The sequence below is a fragment of the Pempheris klunzingeri genome, chromosome 12, assembly GCF_042242105.1.
Source record: "Pempheris klunzingeri isolate RE-2024b chromosome 12, fPemKlu1.hap1, whole genome shotgun sequence".
NCBI lineage: Eukaryota > Metazoa > Chordata > Actinopteri > Acropomatiformes > Pempheridae > Pempheris > Pempheris klunzingeri.
In genome coordinates, this window is record NC_092023.1 from 3,723,811 (window position 1) to 3,749,948 (window position 26,138).

Genomic DNA, 26,138 nt, shown 5'->3' on the forward strand with positions numbered 1-26,138 from the left:
TCTTATCTCAATGTCCCATTGTCTCATATGCACATTGATTTAAGTTCATATGTTATCCACTACAACAAAATGGTCCAACAACAGAAGTAAAGTTTTTACAATTATGTCACAACTTTTTTTCTTTTATAACAAAACAACTACTCATATATAAACATATCTGATTAATTAACTGATTTGTATCTATCCTTATTAATAATAAAATATTGATTACATATTGTGGTGTTACATGTTCCTTTTTCAACAAAACACATACCAGTGATAATAACGTTCATATTTCCTACTGCCCGTGAAGGCAGCTCCGTGAGTGAAAGCGTGAGGGAGACCTGGGGGAGGCGGGGTGAGGGGGATGGGACGGTGAATGATAAGACCAGACAGGGGAGGCGGTTCGCTACAGTGGTAATTTTATTTATTTTAAACAAACCCCTTTCCCCCCCATAACACCCACACATTGATAATTGTTTTCCAGCGCAGCGCCAGGTGAGTTTACCCGTTAGCTTTAACGCTAGCAGCCTAGCAAGCTAAAGCTAGCGCTAAGCTAGCGACTTCCGAATCCACCCGATAACGAGAGCTTAGCCAGGCTAGCTAACCGGGCTAGCTGGGCTAACGCTACCAATTAATGTAGCCGTAAGGAGTGATGGGTATGTCGCTGTAGTTTAAACACGCTAATCAATGTATTGACAGAGGAGTTGCTCGATAGCTGTCGCCCTTAAAAGTCAAACAAATGGCGCAAGCTAGCTAGTCGTGCGTGTTAGCGTTAGCAGTGTAACGTTAACTCTACCTGTGCGCTGTCTTATTGAGGCAGCTAAAGCTAACTACACCTCTCTGCTGCCTGCCGTTATTATTATGACCATTGAAGTTAGCATTCATGCTGTTAATGCACACACTAAAGGGCTAACGTCAAAACTTGCTGTCATACGCACATTAAGTACAAACTTGCTGCAGAAGCGCTTCAATGTTCACACGAACTGCTTCAAAATGGCAATAAATTACGTGCAGCGAACGTTTTTCACCTGGGTGCACCTGTTTTTAAAGTCAGGATGTATTATATTTACCAGCTGATCGCCGGCCTGGATATGATAAATGACATTTACCATAAATGTGTTGCATGTATACTTTATTATCTGCTAAAAATAGTTTTTAAAGGAAAGAAACAACAAAAAAATCCGATCCAAAAAAAGAAATCCATTCATATAATTTGCTTTACTGCAAATATATATAGCTTTTTGTCTTACTGAGAGTCCTACCTATAATAATATAAAGTATTTTATCCACTCCATTTTAGGGAAGTCTAAAAATAAGAAACACCTCTCAGTGTCATGCAACACCAATCAACAGCAGCATAAACTACAGCCTCCAAACACATCAAGTTTCCACCAAAAACTTGAAGTAGCATCTCTTTTTCAAGAAAAAACTGAACATTAAAACTCATAATTGTAGGATTTGTTGCAGTGCGCTTGTCTTAGACTGCAGTAGGTTTAGCTAAGTTTACCTGAGTAAGTAAGTGCTGATAATTACCATTAACGTCTGAATATAGGCTCAAAGCTGCCCAGAGTACATCATGTTTAATAAATATTTAAGTGCGCCTGTGCTTCTTTCTCTGTCTGTGCTAGTTAAGATGACGATGCCGCATCTGGGGGCAGTGTTTGCTGCAATAGCAGGAGTGATGGCCATCTTGTTGCACTCCTCCATCCACAAGATAGAAGAAGGACACCTTGCTGTGTACTACAGGTATCTCAACACTGACCCTTAACATCTGCGCCTGATAGAAGGAACACATACAAACAAAGGATGTGATGTGTGATGTGTGAAGGCTGTTTCCTGATAATGATACCTCTAACTTCAGTGTAGACATGGACATATTATCTGGGATACTGAAGCATGTATGCTCCAAACAAGTTTGGCAAACGAGAGGCCATCACACTCCTGTCAGCTCGAGATTTTCCAGCCCACACCTGAGCACATCTTTGTTCTAAATAATCAATGTAACACAACCTGATCCTCAACAGTGATTCAGATTTTCAGATTACACTTCACTGTTGGACATAACTAACAGGAAATCCTGTAATATAGTAGAACACTGTTCAACAAAAACACAACTAGACCCTCATAGATTGCCATTACACCTGAATAAAGACTTTTCTGGGCTTTTTAGTCTGTCCACCTTTAAATAAAATCAGTAGATAATCGGATCAATGTTTTTTTGTTTGTCTCAGAGGTGGGGCATTGCTGACTACTCCCAACGGTCCTGGATATCACATAATGCTGCCTTTCATCACCACCTACAGATCGGTGCAGGTAAACTTACCTTTCAGTCCTGAAACTCTGCCTTTTAGCAGCAGCATGTGGGATGTAAGAGTCCAAGCCGTGAGGTGCAGCACATGAAAACCAAAATGGGATGTTCTATAAATAATTCAGCTGCAGCTTGCAAACGGTTGCCATTCAGCCGTGGCAGCAGTGGGTTTATTTTAGACCGAGTTTATGCACCATTTGTTCTGCTTCTCAAATTTGAATATAATCTTTGTGTTAAAATCTGTTAAAATAAATAATTACAAAAACCCTTAATTTTAATGAAGAGATAACATTCAGGTAATAATAAATGACATGAATTATAAATACACTCCTACATTTTTAGCGTTTAGTTTTTTTTTTACAGTTTAAAAAAAATCAGATATGTTATTTGAGCTCACACATGATAACAATAATGATAATAATCATCAGGTTGTAGCCTGTATTTGTACATTTATTATGACCCCTTATTAGCTGTGACTAATGACTCTAAATGAACTGTAAGCTCAAAAATTTATAAAAATTTAAATGATCACTTTTGCTTTCATGAAAGGTTAGATAATTGTGAAAATGTATGTATTCAGTATACAATGTCTAAAATATAGATTTTATATATATATATATTATAGACACAAAAGTTAAAACAAGCATGCACTAGTTTGTCTTTCATACTCTCATAAACTAGAAACACACAAATAGTCTCAGCATTCATGAAAGGACCCATTTAGTTGGAGGATAATCTTGATCATTGCCACATGATGTTTTGAATGTTTGTGTTTCAGACGACACTTCAAACTGATGAGATTAAGAACGTGCCTTGTGGAACGAGGTACGAATGAGCTCATTGATGTAGCCGTTTGATGAATGGATCCCTTCAGCAAAAATGATTTTGTGTTTAACGGATATTTTCTCTTCACAGCGGTGGAGTGATGATCTACTTTGACAGGATAGAAGTTGTCAACATGCTGGTTCCTTTAGCAGGTAGAACGTGTGCTGATTTCCTTCGTTGCAGAAGTTCCTCATGTGGTTGACTCATCAACTTGGCATCACAATAACTGCTGCTTTTGTTCATTCATGGCAGTGGTGGACATTGTGAGGAACTACACTGCAGACTATGACAAAACTCTAATTTTCAACAAGATTCACCACGAACTCAACCAGTTCTGCAGCGTCCACACACTACAGGAGGTCTACATCGAGTTGTTTGGTGAGTGCACTGTTGTAATAAAACACGTAGCATTGTTCAGTTTTAATGCAATACACAGAAGGCCGCTTGTGCTGTTGTGTGAAAGGTTGTGTATTCATGCAGCCGCTGTTATTTGTCTTGCAGACATTATAGATGAGAACCTGAAGACTGCGCTGCAGAAAGACCTCAACAATATGGCACCTGGACTGACAATACAGGTATTTAAACTCGTACGCACATAACTTGGGCAGTAGAGTGAAATGGTAAGAAGAAAGTGTGGGAGTCAAATGGCGGCTACAAGAATGTGGCTGCATTACACTGGGTACAGAATAAAAAGTGGTGTGTTGAATGTTGGAAGGGTTTTGAAGGCTGAAGCTGGATTTATAGATATGCATACTGGGGTCATGGCGTAGCTACAGAGCCTGTTTTCTATATGATTGTCCTGACCGACTGCGAGCGTCACTCCACGCTGTTTTGAGTTGACCTTTTGTTAGACGCCCGGTTTCTTTTTCTGACGCTTTGAAAGCGGTGCAGTGGAGGAGGAAAGGTTGGTTCGTGAAGTTGAAATGAGGAGTTACCTGAACGATGGCTCCTCATTTGGCTGGAGGGAGATCACACAGGGCGCTGATATTGATAACAACTCACTTGTGCTGTTATAGAGAGTTTAAAAAGGACAAACGGTGGAAAGAGTCAGTACTCGTCATCGTTTACTTGAGTGGTTACATGTCCGGTCCGATCAGCTGGTAGCTACGTGGTTTGTTTACATGATGGCAACAACAGAAGTGCATATTTCTCTGATGTTACATGATGCAACGACACTGCTGTTAGGACACAGTGAATGTGCTGTAGTGTTGCTGTGGACTGCACCTTAACTGACCGAAGAACTGTGATTGGTCAGCTGTGTTTTCTTCTACCTGTTTCTGGTGCTGATTGTTTAGAGTAACGACACTTTTAGAGAAGTACACATTTGCACTGCAAATCTCTATTTGCAGTAGTTTCCGAATAAACAAGGAGAAATATAAGTTACTTGAATCTATCTCCAGTTTTACTGAGCAGGCTGTTGTAGGGAATAAAGCTGAAGTACGACTTCATGTGTGACACCTCTGCAAGTGAAGTCGAATAGTCCCAGTGAACTTATTTCCTATGCTGATATTTACAGTTAAATAAAAATACCTAAATAATAACTAAAAGGGGAAAAAAGATGAAAATGCACAAACTCTATTCTTCACTTTTTGACCCTACAAAGGGCCCAAGGCACGAGCTGTGGTTCTCTGGAGTCTCTTTGTTTTTCAGCACGCTGCCTCCTCCCCTTTAATACCTGTGCCTCCACCTACTCAAGACACTGATATCAATTACAAGGGCAGCTACACTCCCCTCCAAAAGTATTGGAACAGTGAGGTCAATTGATCCAGAAGTTAATACCTGGAAATAAAAGCTGAAATGTTGATCTCTTGTCTCATATTCATCTTTTGATGCCAAACCCAAATGTTTTCAGTCTACAGCAAAAATAAAGGAATTGGCCCCACTGTTCCAATACTTGTGTACAATACTTGAGTGTATGTCCAAATACTACATACTCACATTGAACTGGGACCCCCCCCTTTAATCAGATGGACCACGTAACAGATGAGAGATGGTGCAAAAATCCATTAAATATTATTTTTAACATGAATATATCATCTTGTTAATCACCTGCAAAGTGCATTGAGTGTGAGTTGTGCACATCAATATTATATAATACATTATATAATTATATAATACAATATAATATTAACACCATGTGCTAATTAATCAGTCTGCTGGATGACATAATCAGACAAGAGAGCTGCTGTGTGTGTGTGTGTGGTGTTTCAGTCTTACTTCAGGGCAATTAGGGATCAGTTAATCAGTCTTTCACTCATATTCTGACCAGTAGACCAACTTTATCTTAGAAACCCTAACTAGGCTGATAACCAGGCATTCGCTCTCTGTGAAATGTAGGACAGATTGATTGTGAGCAAAGGGTCATTTTATTGTTTGCTCTTTTGTTTTTTCTTCCTCTGCGCTGTTTCAACATCCTGATGAAGGCAGTCCGTGTTACCAAGCCAAAGATCCCCGAGTCTATCAGGAGAAACTTTGAACTCATGTGAGTTTGTAAATTTCTTCTTGATAGCAAAGTCTAAGTGCATGTTTCAAATTCTCTCCTGTTACCCACCTACTCGGTTCAACTAAGACCACACAGAAAGGAAAATATTTGCAAGGTCTCTGTGTGTGTGTGTGTGTGTGTGTGTGTGTGTGTGTGTGTGTGTGTGTGTGTGTGTGTGTGTGTGTGTGTGTGTGTGTGTGTGTGTGTGTGTGTGTGTGTGTGTGTGTGTGTGTGTGTGTGTGTGTGTGTGTGTGTGTGTGTGTGTGTGTGTGTGTGTGTGTGTGTGTGTGTGTGTGTGTGTGTGTGTGTGTGTGCAGGGAAGCGGAGAAGACTCGTCTGTTAATAACCGCTCAGACTCAGAAGGTGGTGGAGAAGGAGGCAGAGACTGAAAGGAAGAAGGCCATTATTGGTAAGTGTGATGATATTTTTACTGTAACTCAGCCAGCTAGCTTTGCATTTGCATGACTGCCGTCACAGTTTTAGCTTTAATTTCCCTCACTTGCACACTGATGTGGAACCCTACTACCGGCCTCCACTAGGGATAGGCTATGATTTTCAAATAGGCTGACTGTCCTCAGCCAATGAAAACCTTCTGAATCCACCATTGTTGTTTTCCTCGCTTACGTCAGCTCCTGGTAACACGAAGATGTTAAAGGGAAGAGCAAAAGCAGCTCTTACTGTTCTGTAAGAGGCTGAAAACAGCTGCAGAAAAAAATGTTTTTTTAACATGTAAACCTTTTTCTGGTAGGACCTCCAAATACAAGTATGAATTTTAAAATGAGCAGAATATGGGACCTTGTAAAAATCGAATAGTTTATGCAAATGTCGTCTTGTTTTTGGGGGAGGGGGCGCTGGGATGAAGCTAGATGTCTGTAAAGATGTGGGCGTTAACAGACTGCTGCTTTGGCAGAAGATTGACTTAAAGTCGTTAATCAAACGTGTAATTCTGCCATGAATAAGAGATATTTCAGCAGTAAAGACAAAGAAAAAAGCAGATAACCAATAAAAGCGACATTGTAGCAGAGTTTGAACGAGCTACGCCCACTGATCTGGCAGCTGCAATTTGAATAATCTTGTAACAGTTCAAATTGACCATCGATTGGTGATTTTGCTTGAAATGCACATCACCAGCTTCCACCTTCTGTGTGTGTCTGTGTCCCACAGAGGCTCAGAAAGTGGCCCAGGTGGCCGAGATCCAGTTCCAGCAGAAGGTGATGGAGAAGGAGACGGAGAAGAGGATCTCTGAAATTGAAGGTTAGCAACGCTGCTTTCAATTCCCCTCTGTGGGATGGATTTTTTTTTTGTCTCTCTGGATGTGGTCACGTGTCTGTCACGTGTCTGTCTCACTCAACACTGTCTGTCTGTTTCAGATGCCGCCTTCGTGGCGAGGGAGAAAGCGAAGGCCGACGCAGAATATTACACTGCTGCCAAGAGTGCTGAAGCAAACATGGTAAAAAGTGATGTTGACGCAGATTCATACATAAACACACACATGCGACATCTAATGGAAAGGCCTTAGAATAATATCCTGCCTTTTATAAAGCATTCATGTTTTTAGCTACATTAGAAACAATAATTCTTCTTCCTTTAACAACACATCTGACTAACACTACTGAATACGCTGCAGAAATCCTAAATCCTGCACAGCTGATTCAGCATCAGTGTTGCATCTGGTTTTTATCCGTTCCGTCGATGGTCGGGTCACATTAAGAGTCTCTCCAGTATTATCACGAGCGACGAGGACGACCCGGCCCGAATCTGATCCTCACTTACTGTCGTCTTTCTCCTGAATCTTTGCAGTTGAAGTTAACCCCGGAGTACCTGGAGCTGATGAAGTACCAGGCCATAGCAGCTAACAGTAAGATCTACTTCGGCCAGGACATCCCCAACATGTTTGTCGAGGGAAACAACGGCCCCCAGAAGTCTTCGCGCTCCTCCAACCTGCCCAACGCTCACCCAGACTTGCTGAAAGTGAATCTGGATGGGCAGTGAGTCCACAGCTCTGCCTCTGCACAAGACAGGAGGCCCTGATGAGGACTTGTCTTGTCTGTGAGCTGGAGGGCACCGAAAGTGAAGATGACGGGTGGGATAGCTTTGCAGTTAGTGTGGTGAACTACACACTTGAGTCTTAAATCTAAATGGTGAAGAAAGAGGGAGAGAACGAGCGGAAGTGAGGGCAAAGATAGGCGAGATAAAAAAAGGGAAAATTAATCTCACCTTCCACTCTTTTGGAAAAGACCCATTTTAGGAATGAGAATGATGCCATAGTTAAAATTAAAAGCATAATAAATGCTTATGCCTGGGAAGGCGACAGCAAGTAGTCGCCCTAATTTACGTGTGCTTGCAATCAGTGCAGTGTTTAACTTTGCTGTTGGATCTGCATTCAGTTTGTTTGTCGTATGCAAGAGGAGTGATTTGTGATGCAAATGAATATGATTTTTATTTTATTTTTTTTGGAGAATTAATTTCTGGTTTAGCTGAACTGGAATCTTTGCAGGTGACACTAATTAAACGCGGGATGGTTTGTGTAAGTGTGCATCGTGGGAAGGTCATCTCTGTGCCATCGTCTCTTACGCTGAGTCACTAGTACATCACTAGTGGACTCTTTTCTCTCAACATGAGTCCGTGTGAGGGCTGTTCGATCACGTGTCATACCGAACGCTGCTGGCGGATAAACTTAAGATGGCTAACACAGGTCATTTGAGCATTACACACGTTTCAGCATGAAGGAGTCGTTAACCAAATGGAGCCCAGCGAAATTTCCAGTTGGCTTAAACCTTACAAACATGAGAAACTGAGCTGCAGAGAGATTTTAAATGAATGCATTCTAGAAATAAGTGGCCTGACTTTGTTAAATTTTCACCTAAGCCTGCTTAAAATGTGATGCTCTTTGAAGTTAGAGGGCTTTCATTGTGTGTTCGGTTCCTCTAGTTGATATACAGTGGTGTCAGTTTGGTGGTAATGTAGTGGAGCTTGGTGATAGTTGGTTGTTATTAGTTGTGTTTGAGGGTGTGGCCACCAAAAAGACCTGCGGTGGCTTTTACTGTGAAGCCAACGGAGAAAAAAAGGTTCTAAAAGACTTCTCCTCTAAAAGCTAATTCATAGTTAAAGGTTGATTAATAAGGGAGTGAAACGATAAAGCAGATGAGTAGAAGTGCCACTGGAGGAAGCTGTGATCAGTTTTCCTTGTGAAGAAGTCGGCACATCTTTCTTCACGCCATCTGATTTTGAATTTCAGGGCCACGCGTGTTGAATCTGTAGCGGCCTGCGATTTGTTGTTGGGCAGCTTATTCAGACGCAGTTAAATGTAAATTCTCAGGAAACTTTTATTTCGATAAAAACCACTGCTCGAGGTTGGACAGAGCTCACTCACTACCACAATTCTGCTAATCTGCAAAGTTTTCAAACAAGACAACTTTGTGATGATGAAGTTCACAAAAAAACCCAGAGACAATATTTAAGGTGGCGTTTTTATTGCACCATTTATTTACAGCAGGCGTCTGTGAGGATGTTGGTCTGTCAAAGTAGAAATAATATAAACAGAAGCTCCTTCCTTCGATCAGCGTTTACATTTTTCCATAATTCAGGAACTCGGATTGCAAAGTTTTTCAGTCTTTGCTAAACAAGAGGATTTAAAGGATTTTAAAGGCGACACACGGCTCCTAATTACAATAGTGGCTTAGAGTTTAACCTCTGATCAGTTTAGTGTGACCGCATGAGTTCCAGTACGACAAAAAACTCGCTTTGTTCTATTTAAAGATGAATGTTGATAAAGCTTGGGCTGACATACGATGCAAGTTGGTGCTAGTTTTTGTAGTGTTTCCGCTTTTGGATTTTGTTCAGCTCTGTGTTTGAGAAACATGAAATACTTCCACTATTCAGAATTCAAGCCTTAAATAATAACGGGTTAGCCCAGACTTAAAGAATTAGCGAGTCTTATCAACTAAAAAGCTTAACTGTGAGACTTTGTAAGAGCTGTGAGACGTACTTTCTGTGCTGCACGGCCTCATCGACGACTCTAGCTGAGGAATACGGGACACTACGAGTGTTTGGAGGATGTCGTGATGTTTACTTGACCTCCAAATGGTTGTGAAATGCTGCACTCTGCATTTGCTTTGGTGGTGGGTTCAAATAGAGATGCAAAAGAGGGGTATGAATCACTCACGAAAAATGATTTTCTTTTTTTGTTTGTCAATATTTTGTACAATCTGTGAAATTCAAACATTGTTTCCTTGTTTTAAAAAGGTTTATATGCAAATAATGTTTTCAAGTTTTGACAATGTTCTTATGTAAAATAAAACCTATTTTGGTACCTCTCTTCTCCCCGTGCTGATTCGTGTGTGGGCGTTGTGTCGTACACTTGGACGCCAACAGGAGGCGAGCTAACACCGCTTTAGATACTGAGCCTCTAAAGACAGAGCACTGCCACAGATAGCGGTGATTAAAAAGACAAATCGGATCATCTTAATGAAGCAAAATGGAAGAATAAAGACAGAATAATGGGCTCGGGGATGTGAAATGAGGCTTTGAGTGTGTAAAGCTGGAAAAACTGCAGGAGAAAGTTTGTCAATGTTGAAATAAAACTTGTGCACAAAGTGAAATCGACAGAGAAGTTACAGAGCTGAAGGAAAAGAAAACTCAACCTCAAAAGTTCCCACTCTCTGTGGGGACACTTGAACTACACAGTTTTTTTTTGTAAAAGACAAATTCTTATTTTTTATTTAGACATTTTCTACCAGTACAAGTGTTTTCTGTGCGTCCACAAACTTATATTTCTTATGTAGAAGTTTTTCACAGGTTTACAAATGAGTGATTCATTTGAAATCATCTCTCAACAAACTCAGAATCTTTCTTGAGCGCATGCAGAACCTAAAAAGTGTGAATTCATACAATGTGCATGTGTTGGCTGGTCACTCATTGTCTGGGATGATTCAGTGAATCTACACAAACGCACCATCACACAGTCGCTGTTGTTCTAACCTGCAAAATGTGTCGTAAACATCACAAAAACAAGAAATGTGTTTGTCTTGAGTTTGTGAAGTGGGAGAGGACAGAAAGGTCAGTCAGCTGTTCACAAAGGCTGCCCAGGAAGTGTTCAAAGTGTGTGTGTGTGTGTGTGTGTGTGAGTGTGTGTGAGTGCGTGTGACCGCTGCCTGAAGGACCAGATGACGGACGGCTTCCTCATGTGACCCCTCAGCCCTCGCAGAGATCTCTAGTGTCCTTTCACAGCCAAACCATCAGGCTGATGTTGAGAGAAATACGATAGTGAAGCGTGTTTGTGGCTACAAATAAACTTAATTCATCCTCATCTTGTTTATTTAACCCAGGAGGGGCTTTAATGGGCTTTAATGGGCTTTAATGGGTGGTCTGATTCAGGGTCAGGGGTGCAGAGCCACCGAGTTTAAGGCCCTCCCGCTGAGGAAGTGAGGTCAAGGTCAGGTTTGTTTCTTTCCTGGATGAGCCAGCACTTCTCTTTCCTTCCTTTTGTCCTCGCTCATCAGATCCCGGATGATCGCTCCGGCCCTGACTCCTCCCTGGATCCGTCCCCTCCCTAGAGATGAAAGGGCGTGGTCCCTCATCTCTGTAAATCCACCAGTGTGATTCTGCATATGATTCATCAGCGGCAGGCAGTGCCATCATCAATAGCTGCTCTGTTCTGCAGTTTTTGTTTCTCATTCCTAACCTGTGTGTGTGTGTGTGTGTGTGTGTGTGTGTGTGTGTGAGTGTGTGTGAGCCATACACACCCCACCTCACCCCTTTTGTGATTCCTCAGGATGGATTTTTATTAACAGAAGTCTGTGCTTCATGTGGGATTTGTGCATATTTTGATTGTTGTCTTTTCTCCTGTCGTCAGCCTTTAAAGGGGCCCTCCACCAATTTCCGCACCATAAAGGTCACACGTAAAACACGTGTTTTGTCACGCCAGACGTCCTCTGATGACGTCAGCAGGGTTACCTTTAGTTAAAGCCTGGTCACGCCGTCTAAAACTGGTAGATTTCACGGTAAATTTCGTAGTAAATCCACTAATGTTCTCAACTTTTCAAGTTCTGCTCCATAAAAACTATGTTGTGTTGCAGGCCGCACTGAGCGGGGAGGGAACGGAGAGCCGGCAGGTCCAAACTAGAGGAAAGCTGTGTGGCTGTGTGTTACCAGCCACCGTTAATGGCATTAATAACAAGCTTCATCTCCATCTTCAGTAAATCTGTAAATCACTTTATGGACAATCCTGAGAACAGAATGTCAGCTAGTAGTTCGCCACATAGCCTGACTAACTGGTACTCCCTACGTCACCGAGCTTCAAGAACAAAATACGACGAGGCCTTCAGGCTCAAATATCTGACATAAGACCAGCTTTATAAACTGAGGGCATTTAGCAGACAGAGAAGCTTTAATGAAGTATGTTATTGATGCATGATGGGAATAGTAGGATTTGGTATTTTTTCCTTATTTCTAGTCTAGTTGCCCTGCGTCTGTCAGAAACTAATTTAGCGCAGAACAAATCGGTGTCTGTGGTTATTACTTGTGATGTTGTTTGCTGTACTACAGTACATAGGACAGTTTTATTCTTAATATAAATACTCTTTATTCAGGCTTTAAAGTCTGAATTTACCCAAAAATATAACACGACGTAAAATAAATGTGGAGATAGATGAAAGAGTGCGGCCAAATGCTGCCTATTTGGAGTGATGTATTTCTCCAGGCTTCGTTATGGTGAGTGATTAGGTGGCAGGAAGGGTGATCAATACGTCAGAACTCAGGAGGCGATCAGCTGCTCCTAATACGTCTCAGCGAGATCAAAGTCCAGCACCATATTTAGTCATCTGTCTGATTCCTTCAGTGGAAAATGAAGTCATTAATAACTGCTGGTCTGTCATCGACCAATATTCACACTTAAACAGGAACTTGGGTCACGGAGAAAATAAATGATCTAATGTTAGACTCAGTAGGAAATGAGAGTGTAGAAACTGAAACACTGCACGCCATTTTCTTTGAAGTCACACTCAATGAAAAAAACCCCAAAACAACCTGGAAAAGTTCAAGCAGTTTGGTGATTTATTGATCGCTTGACAGTCTGAAGTCGTGGCGTGTGTGAAGGCACAGAAGGTGGAAGGAGGCTGTAGATACATAAAGACATTAAAAGAAAAACCCTCCTGATAGAGAAGTGATCGTTTATAATAAAGAAACGACTTAAATTCTCATAAAACAGGCACGTAAAGTTTCTCTGTTGTAAATGTTAATGAGAATCAAGCAATCAGCTGCAACAACACGTTTTACTTTGAGTATTCAAACACATCAGTGATATCATTGGTGCATGTCAACAGGTGTGATGCACTGCAGCCCCGCAGGACCATAACGTCAGACCCTTATGTGAACTGATCCTTTGCCCTGACTAAACCTTTTAACAAAGTGAGAGTGTATTTGCGTCGGTGTTGCAGGGTTATATCTCAGCGCTGCTACATGCGTGGACTGCCTTTCGCTTTGTACGTCTCCAGGTGCCGCATCAGATCTTCAATACGCATGTCCTTCAGGTGAACCAGGTGCTCTAACCTGTTGACTTTCATCTGCAGGATCTACACGCACACAGAGATATAAAAAGGAGTAAAACTAGTGGAGGTTTACTGCTAGAAAACAGTGAATTATCTCAGTGAGGAGGGAAAAGGAGACGTCTTTCTGCCTCTTTCTTAACATGCACACGTGGCAACAAAAGGAGAAAGAAAAAAAAAGCTGTATCCGCTGAGCAGATCCTGACTCACTGACCACTGCTGACACAGCTAATGACACATATGTATCACGCACACACCTAAATGTCTCTCTCTCTCTCTCTCTCTCACACACACACACACACACACACACACACACACACATCTGTAACAATATTACAGGTGGTCTGTATGACAACACTCTTCCTCCACAGGACATCAAAACGGAAAACGATTTTGTTTGCAGATGTTCTACCAGTCAGACAGACTGCTTCCCGGACTCACGGGTGTGTGTGTGTGTGTGTGTGTGTGTGTGTGTGTGTGTGTGTGTGTGTGTACCTCCACAGTCTCCTGCAAAGCCATGACAGCTTGTTCTTTTTCCTGCAGGATTAGTCGGATAGTCGGGTCCATGTCTGAGTAGAGCTGCGCTGTGATCTGCTGTGTGCTTTGCAGCAAAAACAAAACAAAAAGACACATTATTATCATAAACGCTGCTATTGATTCGTTTAATTCACATTAAAAGCAACATTTCGGTCATACCCTTTTTTTAGTCTGCTCATTTCATCTTTTCTCATCTCTTCTCCCGCCAGCCGCGCCCGAAGTTTTGCTTCAGTCTGCCGAACTTCTGAAGACAACAAAACAAAAACTTCTCTGACTTTAACGAGAGCGTAACGTAAGGACTTAAAGCTCTGCTGTTGTTAGAAACCAGCAGGGATTCATGCGATAAATCTTGTGGACACAACTAGGGTGAAGGGAGGAGGATAGGGGGGCAGATAGGCTGTGAGCAGAAAGACGGAGAAACAGGGAAGTAAGATTAGGAGAAAAATGAGGAGGCCTTTAAGTCTTGCGGTGCTGAGCTCTGGCCAGAGATAAAGGCCATCTGGTGATGCTGGGAGCTGATATGAGGACTGGGCTGTGGGTCTGATAGCGGTCAGGGTGCAGATGGAGGAGGAAAGAGCAGAGGGAGGAGGCGGTGGCCTGGGGTCAGCTTTACCGGGTTGTTTCAGGGACGGATGAGGTGTGGGAAACACATCACCGGTTCACTCCCTAAAGGTTGTGGTATTCTCTAATCAGTCCTGCCTGATGCTGCTAAATGTATGTTTGTGTCTCTGTGTGGTCTCGGCTATCTCTGGGACGGATTAGCATGAACTCAGACTTGTCAGCAGGACACAAACAATGACAAGACACGCGAGCGGAAGGCTTGAAACAACTAAAATAATCTCAGTAAGCCTTCACAGCAGCCACAAACAGTCCTATCACACACAAAAAAAAATCCCTCAGTGTGTCTTACACATGCTGATTTTGTGTTTGTCAGCTGTCCAGTAGATGGAGCACATTTAAAAGTAGTCTAAAATTACACTCACTTCCCTTTCTGTCCAAAAAGAAAACTAAAATTTCATACTGTGCAGCTTCTCTCAGGGTTACAATCCGTCCGTGTCAGCTAATAAACGCCACAAATGACACTAATCATCATTATGTCCTGCACATGGCGAGAGGTCAAAACACAGTCATCACATTCCCGTTAATTCTGCAATTTCCCTCTTTGTAACTCACTTGATTTCCCTTTGTATTTCACTGACGTCACACTTCTTGTTATAACTCCTGACGAAATCTGTGCAGCGATGTGCTGCAAAGTCAAACATGTGACAAATGTGTGGATGGGGTTTGTTTTTGGTAAAGAGATAGAAGCTATGTTGGGGTTTGTGTTTAAATGCAATTACAGAATAAAGACTCTACCTGCGTGAGGTTTCTCCTGGTTCTTGGTGTCATAGTACTCCAAATCCTGAATTAAAAAGAAAAAAAGTCTTAAATTGTGTTTTTTTTTTTTACGTGGAAGAGAGAGAGAGGATCACATCCATGAATATTCTCCGATAAGCATGCAAACATACAGAAAACGACTGCGTGTCTCTTGTGCATGAACATTCAGCATTCACCAGTATATTCTCTGTAGTCTGCTGCAGTTTCTTGTCGATCTTCTCTCTGAGGGTGCTCAGTACAGGCTCAATCACTCCGGCAGTGCTCAGTACAATCTTCTTCACTGTCCCCTCGGGCACGTGGAAGTTCAGCTTGGAAAACACCTTCCTGTCCACAGAAAAAAAATAAAAAATAAATAGAAAATACAGATGTTTCTAATAGACAAACTAGTTGCAAGAAGGAGCAGCCGATTGAAAGTGAAATAGCTGATGATGATAGTGATGATAAACGCCATAGGGGCCAATGTGTTCATGAAGAAGAGCCATAAATCTGTAGCTGGCCATGAGCCACATCAGGGGCCTGGGAGAGGATGAGTGGGTGTGTGCTGGACTGGTTCTCACCACCAGATACAGAGCGCTCAACAAATACTCAGTGTTTACAGCAACATTTCACCAGAAAAAGCATTGACTGTTTTTTGGATTCGAGATATCAGCTGTGGTTGTAGCTTCTCTGTTGGGTGTGTGTTTGTTCAAGGATGCTCTGGGGAGATGTGGACATGTTCACAAAGTTAGACTGTGAAAATATTAAAAACATTTCCAGCTGAGCTGCAACATTTTCCGGCCTGTGTTTCCCAGCTTGCAGCTTGCAGATTTATCTACGTCCACCTTTATTACATCCACACATTGAACTTGAATAACCAAATGAATGATAGCTGCTGGTGTCTTGCCTGTTGAGGTGGCTCCAGTTAGTCAGCTTCTGCTGTGTGGAGTTTGCAGGTATGTAGCTGTGCAGGTCCACAAGTCTGGGGAAGTAATACTTCACAAGCTCTGCAGCCATCACTGCAGAGAGGCACACAAGTCACCACACAGGTCAGCAAACACACATTTAAGCTGATAAACTGTACGTGGAGGCAGCAGACTGCTGGCAGATCTATACGGGGTCACATTACTCCTGCTGCTTTGTTTACTTTAAGTTGGGGAGTGCTAGCAAAGCCCAAAGCTAAGCTAACTACCTCCGTCGCTGAAGTCTCTTGTGATGTGTCTTTTGGGTCGGGACAGCGGTATTTTGTCTATCCACGCGTACAGCTCCTGCAGCTCCTCTTCGTTCAGCTCTCGGTCCATTATTTTTCTCAAGTAATATCTTTTCTGGATAGTTTGTAAAGGTGCAAACTGCTCAGTGAGCTAGCATGCTAGCTCCCCTAGACAACAGGTTGTTGAAGGCGTTGCTAGGCGACCGCTAATTAGCTATGGCAACACAGATGATGGACACGAGGGGAGGAAATAGACTGATTTCTTTTTATTGCAAGCTCTATTTTACAGACAAGTAGAAGATCTCAATAAATAGGAACATTTTCAAATGCATTTTCAGTTCAAAGTTTGCAGGACAAAAGGCAGAGTCTTCACTGTAGAGGAAAGACCACAATCATTGGTATTATGAGTGAAGGACTGGGTCTCCTGCATAGACTTTACAATATAAAATCCCTTGAAGAATAATCACAATCAACAGGTATCAAGTCATCACAGGCAACAAAACAACTATTCAGTCCCACAAAATCAAGCATTCCTAAGTTAGTACAAAAACAAAAGACATAATTTTTGTTGCATGTCCTTAAATTTAAAAATCTGTAAAGTGCCGATGTTGGTGCAACATTTTAAAAATCCCTTAACAACATTTGTTTATTAGAAAAGCAGTACCAGAGTTAGTAGAAGTTACAGCATTGATTGTGCAATTGCCTGATAATGTCTTCACATATCCGAGGATCAAGGCGGAGAGACATTTCCCTTAAAATAAAGCAAAAAAAAAAAAAACGTCATCATGGCAGCAGAGCCATTTGTCATTTATAAAGCACAGACGTGGAGTCTGTCAATCACGGCTTCAGGTTGTCATCGACATCCTGAGCGCTTACATAAGCAAGACACAGACGGCGGTAATCTTCAGGGAGACCAGAACTGACAGAAGAGCTCTGTCACTTATTGTCGCTGATCCTTCGGTGGATCTTGGTCCCACTTTAAAGCAGACGAGCGTCTCCTGAGAGGATTTCTAGATCCTTCTAGGTGGGACAACAACAGCGTCCTCTGTTAGAGGATCTGAATGTTTACGTCAGGATGAATTATTCCCTCTGTCATCTGGGCCTGCAGGGGGGCTTCAGCGCCGCTCTCCCTGCGAGCTAGAAAAACAAGTCGGGTTAACAAACATGCAACTGATTAGCTTCTCTCAGAGCAGCTCACAAAGTCTTTCTCCAGACTCTGATGTTATCTGTCTCTTAGTTATCCAGCAGCGGCCAGAAGAGGAGAAGTTTATGTGCTTACTGACTCAGTAACACTGAGCCACTGCTTGTTCATTACACTGCTATGTTTGGGACAATGTCCAAAACCACAGACGTCTTTATAAGCACAAATGCCTTGAATAACATTAGGAATGTTTGACTGCCGACTGCCAGGATTTGGAGGATTTAGGACAGTCCGGTTGACTCTGGCTGCCGTCTGAATACATACCAGCTGAGTGTGCGGCAGCTGAGTCGGGGCTGTGTAGGGCTTCGGCTTCACTGGAGGCATCGGAGGCTTTGGCTTCATGATCTTAGAGATGAGATGTTCACATTTCAAACAAGAGGCAACGACAAAAACATGCAAACATATGGAAGTAGTTAAATGGTAAAAAGACGTCACGTAATGTCACTTACCGGTTTTGTTGCAAGTGGCGGCAGAGGTCTGGTTGGAGGTCGAGGCTTATTCTGACAAGAAAAGACACCAAGAACAATTTGACATTAATAAATACATAAAGCAAACAATTAAAAACTTAAAAACAAGATGGGGAAATACGTCCAAACTCTGCATGCAGGCTTACCTCAGTAAATATCGGCCTGCTTGAAACGGCTGGTGGCTGCATGAACTGCATTACAACCTACAGAAAAACATTTATGTCCAGGTTTGAGTACAGTTCAGACAGTAAAATGCCACATATGGATAAAAACAAAAAGATGGATCAGTTTACCTGCTGAATCTTTGATGTTTGGGAAACAGCTGTCACTTTCTTAGGCGGCTGTAAGGCACAAAAACAGAGATGAGTGCCGGCAAAAGCTTCATTAGTCTTTTTTTTAAATCATAATCTTGGCTGGTTTTTGCAGCTTAATGACAATAACGGCTGATTTGTGATTTATAATAGCATCCCTGGTGCTCATTGGTTGTCAGGGGCACCTCAGCAGACACATGCAAGCCAAAACTAATTAGCATCACGTCTAACGTAGATAAAAAGCGAACACGCTCAGTTTTAATGTCAGTGTCACGACGCTCTGGTGCTGAGGCTGTTCGATCGAAACAAGAGCTCACCTCTGGAGCTGCTCTGCTGGGCCTCAGTGCTCCGGTATGTGGTCTGGCAGGAGCAGAAAACAGAGGTTTGCACGGCTGAGAGGCTGAAGACTCCACAAATATAGGACGGCTGATATGTGCGGACCCGTGACGAAGGCTGCCTCGTGTGCTGCTTGACTGAAACAATGGGTTGGATTGTCCTGAGGTAGAATGGAGGCTTTTTCTTTGAAGAAAAACACACAGAAGCTACAATTAAAGATGGACAACATAAAATAAAAAAGTGCTTCTCTATGTACACAGTGATCTTTCTGTACCTCTTTGCTGGTCGTCTTTTTTTGATGCAGCACATCAAACTCCCGATGACCAGGACCAAGAGCAGAAGTAAGCCAACAGCCAGCGACACAATAAACTCCACCAGACCCGCTTCTGCACATGCACATAAACACAAACATTGATTGTGACAGCATCTTCCTGTTGCCTGAGGATGAGCATGTAGCTGCATACGTCACCCAGCCAGGAAACAAAATCTACTGTAACATCGTTACTGCGTTGGTACAGACTCACTGGGGAATTCCAATAAATTAGTGTCTGTTTGTGTTCATCAGAACAGAGCACGATTGTTTGAGAGTTCACGGGAAATTTACGTCATTAAATCTTGGTGAAAAACAGAACTCATGACGCAAACAGTCATGTGTGCAGTGTGGTGGCTACTACAGGGTTGAGTAAAGGGGGCAGGTGGATGGATGCCGACTGTCAGAACGAGTACGATACCTTCAGGGAGCTCTGACTGCTGCACGTCGCAGAAAGGCGGAGCCCAGCCGGGGTCGCAGTGACACTTCCTCTCATGGTTGCAAACCTGCGAGACATCACACTCACAGTCAGTCATTTCTGCCGTGGCTCTACGGCGCTCCAAAGTGTTGTCAGGCAAACACATTTCTTACCCCGTGGTTGCTGCATTTGGCCGAGCATTCATTTGTCCCGTACACTTTAATGCTTTTAATGTCTTGACACCGCTGATTGTAACACACCTGAAGGACAGATAGAAACACGGTGAAGACATTCTCACAGATTTTTTGTTGATGCTAACAGCAACGTGGGCACTTTTCTCACCATGCTGTTGCCACATTTGGTACCAGTAGGCACCATGCCCAGGTCTGCAGGGTAGTTATCCTCAGGGTTCATAGTTGCCTCATTGCATATTACTCCATTTCCTACTCTGTAGAAGGATTTCCTGGATGTCACTGGAAACTCCCAGCCTCCGGAGCAGAAAAGTGTCCCACAGGATTGATCTCTGTAACCAAAACCCACAATGATCCCAAAGCCCATCAATACCACACTGGTAATATGCACTATCATAGCGCTGTTTGGGCTTTAATTTCCTTACATACCGGCTCGAACATCTCTGACTGAACAGCGTCTTTCTGCAGTTTCCGTGCTGGTAGAAACAAGCGTCTGCACCAACTCCAGCATCTAAACAGAATCACAAGAAAAAAGCTGCAGCCATAAGGGTCTGGATGTGTCAGCATCAAACCACATCAGTGTAATCCCCTGGTGCTTTACCTGGTCCCCAAAGCCTCTTGCAGTGTTCCTGACGTGAGGGACACTGTCCATTGTAGCAGTATCCTTTTCCACGGTTGCAGGACTGGCCGTTTTGGGCGTAGGCGTCAGTCGGACAGGAGGCGGAGAAGCCAGTGCAGTATTCTGCCAGGTCACAGCCTCCTGCTTTCGGTCGGCAGACACTGCCTGTCGGTTTCAGCTGCAGAGCGGAGAGAAACACAGATGGTGATGTACCGACTACTAAAATACGTACACTCACAAATAACCGGCCAGACGGCACAGTCAGACAGTGTCTCACTATATGGTAACACGATTAGCATCAGTGTGACTTCACTCTTCCACACAGGACATAGTAAGTAGTACTTACTTGGCAGTTGTGGCAGCACTCTCCTTCTGCACACTTGGCTCCTGCGTTAAGTTTGCAGGTAGTGGCATTGCAGCAGGGGTTCTTGCATTCCTATGAGACAGACAGAAGGGGTGCAGAATATTATGGCTCTGCCTCTGTAGCGTGCTGCGGTTATTGCTGAGATTTAATGTGGATGCAGTGAGCACGAACCTCCACAGTGCCACAGTCACACTCCTCTCCAGGCTCCAGGAAGGCATTCCCACACGCCGGCCCTCCATAGACGCGATCAGTAGGGGGAGTATCCAGCAGACAGGCCGGGTTGACCTCCTCCAAGAACCTGCTGAGCTGCTGCTGACTGCAGCTGCTGAACAGCTCTGGATACACGATGCTAGAAGAAGAAAGAGCAAGAACATGAATAAAGAATAGTAGATTTGGGGGAGTTTATGTGCGGGTGAGAAACTGAGCTTACCCAACACTCTCGGCCATGATGCAGCCTTTTTTGGATGTTAAGGAACCACAGACACAGTTTTCGGTGTCATGGGACAAGCCCAGGTTGTGACCCATTTCATGAGCCAGCGTAGAGGCCACTCCTATTGAGTTTCTGTTATGGTCCTGTGTGCACAGTAGAAGTTTTGAATGAATTCGCGTCCATTTTTTAAATTTCTCTCTATATTTTTTTTACATTTATTAAACAAAAAATGTACATTTACCTCATTGACAGCTCCAGAGTTAGAGGTGCACATTGCATTGGTGTTCGCTAAGCCGACAGTGGAGCCATCGAAATCTACACCTCTGAGTGAAGAAGAGGGAAAAATAATTGGACACCAGCTCTACCGTCTTAACACATCATCTTGGCATTGTCTTTCCAGTGTGGATTTGAAATCAGCCACGTCTTACGTGATGAACTGTGCGTTGTCGTGTTTGGTCCTGTGCAGCAGGCTGCGCTGGCGCCACTCGAGGAAGCGGCCGAGGGTGAGCTCGGGGTTGGTGCTGACCTCGATCTGATCCCTGTATGACCAGATATCCAGACCGACCAGCATCACACGGACACCCACGGGACGGTACAGCTGAAACAGAGCGACACGTTAGCGCCAACTGGCACGTGGAGATGACCTCAAAACTTAAAGTATTTTTGAATATGAAGGAAACAACACAGAACTACTGAATGCAGAATGTATAATACTATCACAGGAAATCACTGTTGGGTCTAGTGCTGTCTGATAATGCATTCATGTTGGACCCACTCTTTCAGAGTATGCAAAGAGGATTGTGTGATATGTGTGAAAATCTTCAGCTTAGGTGTGAAGATTCACAGTTAAAGTTAGATTTTCACAGTGGAAGAACTTTTCCTTCCTTTTATTGGTCACATTTCACTCAGTAAAGAACAAATAGTATCAGGACTGAATTCTTAGCTGCACTGTCGGAAAAGTCTTTAGTGAAAGTACAATAAATTACTGAATAACAGAATGGGAAATTCCTTAAATAACATAAAAGACAGCGTTTATATTCATTTGAACTATAGAATATCTTTATTTTACAGAGTGGATTATGCTCTGAATCATACCTTGTCCACGTGGTTTGCTATTTCAAGCACTCTGGCCTCTACTGTCTTCTTACTGCCAAACTTCTTGTACTAAAAAGAAATCATTATTCAGATTAGTAACACAAACAGCCAACCAAATGTAGAAAAGATCAGGCTGCATCTGCGATAACAGACTCAGTCAGAGACAGAGAGACGGGGAATCGAACCTCAGCGTTGTCCACCACCACGACCAGCTCCACCGTCCTGGGCTTTCCTGAGCGCTCTTTGGTCTGGGCTCTGCTTTTCTGAAAAACAACGGAGGAGGGACACATCTAAAGATTTGTTTTATATAATGATAAACTTTAACTTTCTTAGATAGCGCCATTCAAAACAATGTTATATACAAATCTGCACCACCATGAAATAGATTTCAGCAAATTAAAAGCTGGGAAAACAACAACAAGACTTCGGTGTGAGGACATTTAGTTCAGCCCAGTAGTGTTTTAATGTCGTTTCAGCGTTTAGTCCGAGTTATTTCAGAGCAGGGGTGAACTGTAGCGACAAAATTAATATCACAATCGTCCTACAGAATAATTTGGATGCAAAAATATTCAAGATTATGGAGCTAGTAGTCGTGTCCAGGGATAGTTTGCAAATGTGTTAAGCTCTATTATATGTCTCGTCCTCGTTTTCTTGGTGTCTATTTTTTACCAGGTTCTCCTTTGTTCATTCCCTCTGTTTTATCTTAATTTGGGATATCGAACTGAATACGACATGCAACATAAACTTTGTAGCTGTCAAATGATTTTAACTCATTTTTTTGTTGCTCTCATATCGTCAGATTTCTAAGATATCAAGGAGAAATTGTGTTTTTTTTTTTTTTACTCATAAATTTGATGCAGATCCTGATAATTCACACGACTTTTTTTTTTTTGCATAAAAATGCACCACAGAATACCGGATATGAGCAAAGGCATCAGCTGCAGGCTTCAAACCCTGGTGTGTGTCAGTATGTGTCCACGCTGTGTGTCTTTACCAGACTGCCGAGCTGGAACAGTCCAGACGGACGAGCTCCATGATCATAGAAAGTGGTTGTGTTTCCATGGGAACAGGAGCTCCTCTTCCTCCTCAGGTGTTTGTAGTTGTAAACAGCATGAAGACCCTCGGCACTGTGATCTTCGGCGCTCTGTCTGTCGTCGGCGTCGGCCAGAGGCTCAATGAGGTACATTTGGTCCTGGAGACGCACAAACCCCCTGCAGAGCGAAACAGCAAGTTCAGAGTGGGCAGAGGAAGAGACATTTTCCTTCTCTGCAAATCTAATTCAAACAGATCTCCGTTTAAAACTAATAACAGGACTATTCGTGCTTATCAGGCTTTTAAGTTTCCACAGCGAGTGACAGAAATGTCTTTTATAGCAGACAGAGGGCAGCTTTAATCAGAGAAGTTTCCATGGCCTTCGCTGATTGGGTCACAAGTTCTCAGACTACATGCAGTCTTTATGGGCTTTGTGATGGAGGAAATGGATGCTGAGGGACTCGTCCTCTCTTTGGATTGGACGCACAGTCTCAGATCAGCATGAGTTTAATTAAATCTGGGTTTAGGAGAGCAACAATCTTTTTGTAATTAGAGATAGAGGATAAAAAAACTAAACAATCCAGCCTCACTCACTTGATTCCCGAGCACAGTCCCACACTGGCAGAGGAGTCGTCCACTCCTACAACGCGTCCATGGTAGTAGCAGTGAACCTGAACACACATGCATTATTTGTCACAGAATCAAAGGAGAGATTTCAGCTCACACGTTGGTATTTCTTTTAGTTTGAAGAAGATAATAATGCACTGAGTGGGTGGTGGTGATTTAAAGAGAATCTTGACCTTATAAGTCAGTTCCTCTTCCACATTACACACACACACACATGAAAATCAGTGTGTGTCACATAATGACGAACTTTGTGGTTGAGAAACGTGTAGTATTTTGAAATAAGAGAAAAATACTGGCATTTATTGCATCAATAATGACCTTGACAGGACGTCTGAGGACACGATGAAGATGACTGAGATACGTAAGTAAATTGTAATTTGGAAATACTGAAGCCATGAGTGCAGGTTGAATTTCAAGACTGAATCTCTCAATGAAAAATCTGCATTTCCCAAACCCTGTTTTTCTTTATATCTAACAATTCAGAGCCGTGACCTTGATTTACCACTTTTTTTTTACACAACTACAAAAGAAAAAGACACAGTACAGGAAATGAAAATGGAGCAAAACCCACTGAAACTGGGTTGGCACAGGATATCCTGCATATGAGTCAATCAAGGCTGTATAGATACAAGATAAGTCTTCATTAGAATAAACTAGCCTGATTATACATTGTTGCCCATAAAGTTGGGATAAAATTTACCTCTTCTCATGAAATGATTGTGACAATGTGATTTATTCTTGATTTATTCTTCTCAACTTTATCGATCAAACTCTTCCAAACATATCACAGTGAAACTTAAACCACAATTAACCGTTGCAAACTGTGTATTCAGGCTTTAACTATTAATTGAACAATTATTCCAACTTTATGGGCAACAGTGTACATAAATATATATATTCAGTCACAATCTCACAAAAATAAATCACAGATAATCAATTTAAAGCTTTCAATCTGAATTCTAATAACACAGGCATATGTATGATTGAGTGAACTAACTTTATGCTGATGTTACGTTAAGAAAGATGTCAAATAAGATTACATACCCCGAGATCTGGAGTAGTTGTGACTTGGGTTCCCTGATCAGAATAATGTGTCACAGAGAAGTTTTTCCCCACGAGATTTCTGGAAAGAAGCGAGTTTGTTTTGCGTCAGTAAAATGGACAGATGAGGGCAGAGAGCAGAGGAGGTGTCAAAACACAGAATCAGGTTTTCTCACTTGTTCTTTTCCAGGTGCAGTGTGTAGTTTTGCCCTGCAATGGTCAAAGAGTACTGGAGTGCATCAGGGTATGTCTACACACAGAGGAGAGGGAGAGAGAGAGGCTGGATTAGATTAGGATAGGATTAAATAAAGTGGTAAAGCAGTGAGAGTGCAGCAGAGTGTGGGTTACCTGGTGTGCAGCAGCTTCACTGAGCCTCTGAGGTGTCACAGTGTGGTACTTCATCACATGAGGCAGAGTCCCCTCACTGTCCGCAGTTACTCCTGCAAGTGTGGAAAAGGATGTTTAACGAGTCAAAAAGAAAGAAAAATGAATAAAGACAAATAGAAAGGAGGGGGGGAAACAAGGGGAAAAAATCGTACCCCAGGAGGAGAAGAAAATCCATATGAGATATCCAGAATATGTCATGTTGCTCCACCGGACGGACTGTGGCAATGTGCGCTGGGAGTGTGAGAGAAAAGCGGAGGATCCGCGGCTCTCCGCCCCTTTCTGCCGTGTAACATCCTGAAAATCACCGTGTGAGGCTGAGAGAGCACATGAGTCACAGCCCGAGACTCCGACAAGACAAGTCAGCTCTTTACAAGATGAACATGACGTGTTTGAGGCGCTCAGAGGGGCTGAAAGTAAGAGTTAGATTTAAAACACCTCGTTTAGGGACAAAAAAAAAAGTTGATCTAAATAATTTGAAAGTCTAAAAGTTTTCTGTTTTTTCTCTCCCTGGTTAACAATGAACCTCAGTTTATTTATTTATTTATTTTACTATCACACAGGTCTCTCTATAAGGAATATAAGATATATTGACATTAAATATTATTTATTAAATAGACAAAGCCTCTTAGCGGCCTTTGCCGCCACCTAAAGGTAAAATGGCGCAGATATGTGTAGCTGTAAGACATGATCAGATAAATTAAGATAAGATAAGATGAAAAGTTTGATGCACAGTAACACAGAAAGGTTTTTTTTTTTTACATAATGACAAAAACAAAGGGTAAAAATATACCAGATTTATTTAAAACTCGAAGAATTATTATTATTATTACTATTATATTCAGGCCACGTCTGTACATCATTACATCTCATTGAACATTATCTTCAGCTCAACACAAACACTTACAAAACAGCAAGGCTACACAGAAAAACCAAACAAAGCACAAATTAAAAAAAAATAGAAGCAGCAAATCAACATATTGGCAGCCTAAGTGGTAGCAGAACAATTTAAATGAATAATAATATTCCATCTTGGTCAAAACAACAGAAATAATGACCTATTGTGATAAA

At 42.3% G+C, this 26,138-nt stretch overlaps 3 protein-coding genes across 4 annotated transcripts; 1 reads left to right on the top strand and 2 right to left on the bottom strand.

The window, feature by feature from the left end:
- Nucleotides 1-341: 341 nt before the first annotated feature.
- erlin1 (ER lipid raft associated 1) lies at nucleotides 342-9,916 on the top strand. 2 transcript variants are annotated; one of them, XM_070841260.1, is made up of 12 exons: nucleotides 342-396; nucleotides 1,611-1,728; nucleotides 2,214-2,295; nucleotides 3,069-3,115; nucleotides 3,206-3,267; nucleotides 3,368-3,493; nucleotides 3,617-3,690; nucleotides 5,539-5,597; nucleotides 5,915-6,006; nucleotides 6,762-6,851; nucleotides 6,968-7,047; nucleotides 7,398-9,916. In XM_070841260.1, exons 2-12 carry the CDS (start codon nucleotides 1,616-1,618, stop codon nucleotides 7,587-7,589), a joined length of 1,017 nt encoding a protein of 338 aa, XP_070697361.1. In that variant the 5' UTR covers nucleotides 342-396; nucleotides 1,611-1,615; the 3' UTR covers nucleotides 7,590-9,916. The 2 variants fall into 2 exon arrangements, with proteins under 2 accessions (XP_070697361.1, XP_070697362.1); XM_070841261.1 differs by lacking the exon at nucleotides 342-396 and adding an exon at nucleotides 400-477.
- A 2,955-nt stretch (nucleotides 9,917-12,871) lies between these two features.
- spef1 (sperm flagellar 1) lies at nucleotides 12,872-16,332 on the bottom strand. Its single transcript, XM_070841472.1, has 7 exons — nucleotides 16,224-16,332; nucleotides 15,939-16,050; nucleotides 15,232-15,379; nucleotides 15,035-15,080; nucleotides 13,838-13,922; nucleotides 13,637-13,742; nucleotides 12,872-13,168 (listed from the first exon to the last, which is right to left on the bottom strand). The coding sequence occupies exons 1-7, from the start codon at nucleotides 16,330-16,332 to the stop codon at nucleotides 13,052-13,054; spliced, it is 723 nt and encodes a 240-aa protein (XP_070697573.1). The 3' UTR covers nucleotides 12,872-13,051.
- Nucleotides 16,333-16,527: 195 nt separating this feature from the next.
- Nucleotides 16,528-25,268, bottom strand: adam8a (ADAM metallopeptidase domain 8a). Its single transcript, XM_070841191.1, is given in 24 exon segments — nucleotides 16,528-17,378; nucleotides 17,707-17,787; nucleotides 17,892-17,942; nucleotides 18,056-18,112; nucleotides 18,203-18,250; nucleotides 18,538-18,739; nucleotides 18,831-18,942; nucleotides 19,288-19,372; nucleotides 19,458-19,544; nucleotides 19,627-19,807; nucleotides 19,905-19,986; nucleotides 20,077-20,272; nucleotides 20,441-20,530; nucleotides 20,630-20,807; nucleotides 20,889-21,031; nucleotides 21,130-21,211; nucleotides 21,317-21,486; nucleotides 21,984-22,052; nucleotides 22,169-22,246; nucleotides 22,978-23,194; nucleotides 23,610-23,686; nucleotides 24,687-24,765; nucleotides 24,860-24,933; nucleotides 25,032-25,268. Coding segments are annotated over 24 exon segments (2,721 nt in total). The 3' UTR covers nucleotides 16,528-17,333.
- Nucleotides 25,269-26,138: the final 870 nt, after the last annotated feature.

Coding starts and splice junctions, on each gene's coding strand:
- erlin1 (XM_070841260.1), top strand. CDS start 1,616: ATGACGATGCCGCATCTGGGGGCAGTGTTTGCTGCAATAGCAGGAGTG. Junction 2,296..3,068: donor CCACCTACAGATCGGTGCAG/GTAAACTTACCT, acceptor TTTGTGTTTCAG/ACGACACTTCAAACTGATGA. Junction 3,116..3,205: donor AACGTGCCTTGTGGAACGAG/GTACGAATGAGC, acceptor TTCTCTTCACAG/CGGTGGAGTGATGATCTACT.
- spef1 (XM_070841472.1), bottom strand. CDS start 16,332: ATGGACCGAGAGCTGAACGAAGAGGAGCTGCAGGAGCTGTACGCGTGG. Junction 16,051..16,223: donor AAGAGACTTCAGCGACGGAG/GTAGTTAGCTTA, acceptor GCCTCTCTGCAG/TGATGGCTGCAGAGCTTGTG. Junction 13,743..13,837: donor ATGAGCAGACTAAAAAAAGG/GTATGACCGAAA, acceptor TTTGCTGCAAAG/CACACAGCAGATCACAGCGC.